The sequence below is a fragment of the Vulpes vulpes genome, chromosome 2 (assembly GCF_048418805.1).
Source record: "Vulpes vulpes isolate BD-2025 chromosome 2, VulVul3, whole genome shotgun sequence".
Taxonomy (NCBI): Eukaryota; Metazoa; Chordata; class Mammalia; order Carnivora; family Canidae; genus Vulpes; species Vulpes vulpes.
The window spans coordinates 37,545,624-37,550,311 of NC_132781.1; the positions used below are offsets into that span (position 1 = coordinate 37,545,624).

The 4,688-nt window shown below is 47.6% G+C and overlaps 1 protein-coding gene across 1 annotated transcript; it reads right to left on the minus strand.

Annotated features, from left to right (window-relative positions):
- Positions 1-2,163: 2,163 nt before the first annotated feature.
- On the minus strand, positions 2,164-3,615 carry LOC112918093 (C-C motif chemokine 3-like). Its single transcript, XM_025996253.2, has 3 exons — positions 3,508-3,615; positions 2,759-2,873; positions 2,164-2,373 (listed from the first exon to the last, which is right to left on the minus strand). Exons 1-3 carry the CDS (start codon positions 3,581-3,583, stop codon positions 2,283-2,285), a joined length of 282 nt encoding a protein of 93 aa, XP_025852038.1. The 5' UTR covers positions 3,584-3,615; the 3' UTR covers positions 2,164-2,282.
- Positions 3,616-4,688: the final 1,073 nt, after the last annotated feature.

Below are 4,688 nucleotides of genomic sequence, written 5' to 3' on the forward strand. Positions count from 1 at the left end.
TTTCCTGGTACAATAACTCAAAGTATCCCTAACTGATACAGACTACAGTGTTGTAAATAGCACACCCCACAAAGTGTAATTGGCTGAGGGCAAAGCCAGTGAGGACACCTCCACCTAGTCTAACAGCTGGTTACCTCCATGGCCTGTTATGTATTCTTAGTAAGGCCATCTGCCTAGCAAGGTTGCATCAAAAAGGAAAATTCAGGATGTTGAAGACTAATTCTTGCATAAATCAGTAAGGCCCACTAAGAAAGAGATGAGCTCACTTTGAAATTGGCTTGTCTGATAGAGAGGGGGAAAAATAGTTTTCTTAATAAAAGCCCTTTTTTGCTTGCTGCCTGCATTCCAAGCTGATTTGCACACCAATGACCTGGAGCCTGCAAACTGGAAAAGCAGAATTCTCCACGGCAAGGTAATGTTAGCATGACCAGAAATGCTAAGAAGGAAGACTAGGAGAAATGTAAAAGTAGGGTCCAGAAACAGCTGGATCCACCCTCTCTGCAGACCCTCCCCCCTTTTAAATAGTTATCTTGTGGACAAAATGAGCAATCAAGTTCTTGGAGAAGACACAGCTGAGATGCAGCCAGAGGCAGGGAGCTGATTGCAGTGACCCCTGTGTCCGTGGCATCATTTCAGCAACAGAGGGCACTGTGGGGACAGCAGTCAGTGGCCTGGGAGAGGGGGCGTGGCCGTTAAACGGGTGCCCAGTGTGACCGTGACCAGCGAAGCAGCGCTGTGCTATGAGACAGGCCTTCCAAACCAGCTTCTAGAAGTGACATTAGCTGACAGATTTTCTGCTTCTAATTAACCATTCAATAGAAGTGACCAAAACTGGATCAGAAGCCTTGAAAATTAGAAAGCAGCTGTATTGCCTCTGACATCTTAAGACTGGCCAAAACAGCCTATGACTAAACCCAACAGTGATTCTCAAACTGACTGTGCATTACATCACCTTGGGGGTTTCAAAATTACTGATGCCCAGTCCCCGCCTAACTAAACCTGAACTGAAAATCATAACTTTGGAGGTGATGTCCTGGCACTGGAGTGTTTAAGACTTTCCCAAATGACCTAATGTGAGTTCAAGGTTGAAAAGCACTGCTCTGCCCTTAAGCCAATCCTTCGGCACCCAACTCCAACAAGAAATAGCCAGCCTCTATAAAAGTATTCACCCTCAGTGGGATTCTCAAATAAAATACAGGATTCCCACTTAAATTTGAATTTCAGACACACAACAAAGGATTTTTAGAAGTATATCCCAAATATTGCATGGGACATACTTATACTAAAAAAATCACTTATTCTGTATCTTTATTTGCTAACTCTGTAGCCTCCAAGCCTCACCTCAGATATAGCTATGGAGAATATTCTCCCAGAAAGCAGCACACAGAATACCTGAGAAGCTGTTCGGGGCTCTCAGCCAAGTGGCAGACATGGGGTCCTTGCCAGACTGCAGGCAGGTTTGCTAGACTGTCACTAACATAAGCATCCAAGCATTCAGAGTTTGCTAAACCCTCAAAAAATGTTAGTCATCATTCTGAGGAAAGCTTCACTTATGAAAATGAACTTGTGTGTATAAATTTGCATCACAGTATGCATCATCTGCATTCATTTAAGTAGAAAAATTTCCTAGATCGTATGAATTGTGACTTGCTGATAAAAGTGTGTCAGTTGCAACTTTCCAGGAAAGGATATCCAGCAAGTGTCTAGCACCACTGTGATAGCTCTCTGTCCCTTTCTTCTGCTTTCTGACCCTCTTCAGATGTCTCTACTCTTCTCCCAGTATTCTCTCAGCCTATGGTTCTGATTAATTGGCAAAACAAAATCAGTGGAGTCATCACAAGGAAAAGGCTGGTTTACCTTCCATCTAAATCTAAGTGCCTTCAGTATTTTGAAAGGTAGTGATGGGCAAAACCGTTCCATGAGCACTTGTTATTTGATATACATGATAACTGTTGGAAGAGAGAGCTAATCCTGCTGATAGACCCACATATTGAGTGTGAGGAGACCTAAAGGAGGGGCAGGTAAAGAGGATGCTATGAGAAGCCAGAGAAGGTATTTATTACATCACACAATTCAACAATGGAAATAAATTACAAAAGTTAAATAAGATGCGTAAACAAAAATGAAAGCTAAAGAGGTCTGCAAAGTACGGCTGGGATGAGGGTGGAGGTGGGGCCCATAGAAGAGGTGCCCTCTGGACTTCCAAGGTCATCACGCTGGCTCAGGTGCCTGCTCCCCAGCTGTACATGGATGTAACACCTTCCTCATAGCTTCCAGGCCGCTCAGGCATTCAGCTCCAAGTTGGTGATATACTTCTGGACCCAGGCCTTCCCGGGGTCAGCACAGATCTGCTGGCCTCTTTTGGTTTGGAAGCTGTGGAGAGGCGTGGAAGGGTCACACACTGAGGAATCCGGCAGGGGAATCCTGGGCCCACTGTGACCCCTCCATCCTTCTCTGCCTCAGACCTCTTAGGGTATGTCCACATGTTCATAAGATGTACCTTCAATGTTGGGGTTCATAACCTTCTCTGTGTCTCATATGAGGCTCCACTCAGAAAGCCAACTTCCTGCTCTCCCCTCCACAGCAGAAGCAGTTCCTCCAGGATGGACTCCCCACAGGCATCAGAGCAGGTCAAAAAACATGGCAGTGCCCTCGCCTGGCATCCTGTGCTCGGATGGGTCTCAGAAGGCTGAGTCCTCCAAAGGAGATGCCTCACCCCAGCCCTCCCATCTCCTTCCCCAGGAAGATTGGGCCTTACATGACACCGGGCTTGGAGCACTGGCTGCTGGTCTCATAATAGTCCACCACAAATTTTCGAGGAATCTGCCGGGAGATATAGGAGAAGCAGCAGGAGGTCGGAGTGTCAGCACCAACTGAGGGAAACAGGACAGAAAGATCCTAAGTCACTATTCAGAAGAAAGGGCAAGCCAGCCACTCCCTGAGGGTCAGGAAGAACTGGGAGGAGAGAGCCCTGCACAGAGGTGGGGATGTGGAGACACAGCAATCCTGAAGGAAGCTGGCATTTCTTCTTTTCCTCGACGTTTTTATTTCTGTGTCTCTCTTTCAGAGTTTGTCCTTTTCTGTCTGTCTTAGTTTGGAGGGGTCTCCATGTCTCCCCACTGGGAATTTAGCTTTCTGGACGAACTATTCCCTTTCTGGAGTAACTACTCCCTCCCACTGGGCAGTTCCATCTGGAATTCATGAGGAGAGCAAAGGCCACGCTCCTGGGAGCCAGTTGGACACAGATTCTACCTCTTGTCAAAATCCCAGTTGAGCATCCATTTTTCCATCCTTACAATGGGCCTTCCTCCCACTCTCTCCCAGAGCTGAACGACAGAATGGCTAAACACCATGGGAGAGAAAACCGTCCTCAGGAAATAGTCTCTGAAAGCTCTCTGAAGTTCTCTACTTGGAGGGGCTCAGGCACAAGGCTTTTTGGCATTGTGGTCCAAGCCATGGCCAGAGAGGAGAACACAAGGCAAAAGAAAGAAGGGAGAACAGACTCACAAGTGGAAGAGCAGGTCGGGGAACAGAGCACAGCGATGAGAAGCAGGACAGCTAGGGCAGCCGTGGAGACCTCCATGGTGCTGAGCAACAGAAGTGAGCTCAAGAGGTGGCCCAAGTGGAGCTAGAACTGGGGACGTGAGGCTGCTACCTCCTTCTGGGGTCTAAGCCATGTCCTCTCTTTACAGGCAGCCTCAGAAAGTTGAGGAAACCAAGGAGGGATATTTAAAATCACTGGTGTTAGTGTCATGCTGTGAGTTACATAAGGCAGGCGAGCTTGGGGTCGCCGCAAAAGTTCAGGCTATTTGCAACAATGGCTCAGTTGCCTATTTGAGGGGGAACTGGTTTCTACAGTGAGAGGAGGTGAGATGCCGGTGTGACCCGGTTAGCTGGTGCCTTCTCACAAGAGCAGATCTGAGACCAAGCATTTCTGATATGCTCCCCAGCTGTTCAAATGGCATCGAGGTGACACAGATGATAATGCCATGGAGTCTTGAGGAGCATACCCCAAGCTAACACACACCCCAAGTGCAGACAGCAGAATTGGGAAAGCACCCCAGCTACTCAAGGGGCGAGACTGAGATGGGCTTTTCAGACTTCAGCTCCATCATCAAACACGAATCCCTGCTGTATGCTGTGCAGTGTCCATGCCTGGCAATGAGCTCTTTTGATGGTCATGTCAGCTTTTGATTGCTGATGGATATTTTGCATCCATTTCAAAGACATATTGCCAGCGATACTGCTAGATAAAGAGCCAGGCTGCCTCACCCATAAATTTCCCCTTTGAGAAAGGCCTGAGTAACCTATACAACTGGCTGCTTGAGCGACTCTGCTTTTCCTTTCTGCCTTCTAATTTCTGTTCATATGTTTAACATTTACCAACAGTAAACTCACAAAGCCCCAGGCACCCTACACTTCACCCCAGTAAAGGCAGAACGCCAGGTCTATGCTCTCCCTTTCTCACTACCGGTGACCTCACTGGGTGGCTCTCTCAGGCATGCCGTGTACCCCTTGTATTTTAAAATTTCCCTGACAGTTGCTGCTGAGGTGCAAGCCTCACAATCATAATAAGAACCACAAAGGCCAGTGGGGTCACAACATTGGCTCCAGTCCGGGAAATGTCTGGGGGGCTTACCACAAGCAGTGCCTACCCTGGGCGTTTCACAGAATCACTATCAAAAGGC

Coding starts and splice junctions, on each gene's coding strand:
- LOC112918093 (XM_025996253.2), bottom strand. CDS start 3,583: ATGGAGGTCTCCACGGCTGCCCTAGCTGTCCTGCTTCTCATCGCTGTG. Junction 2,874..3,507: donor CCCGACCTGCTCTTCCACTT/GTGAGTCTGTTC, acceptor TGTTTCCCTCAG/TTGGTGCTGACACTCCGACC. Junction 2,374..2,758: donor TGCTCCAAGCCCGGTGTCAT/GTAAGGCCCAAT, acceptor GCCTCTCCACAG/CTTCCAAACCAAAAGAGGCC.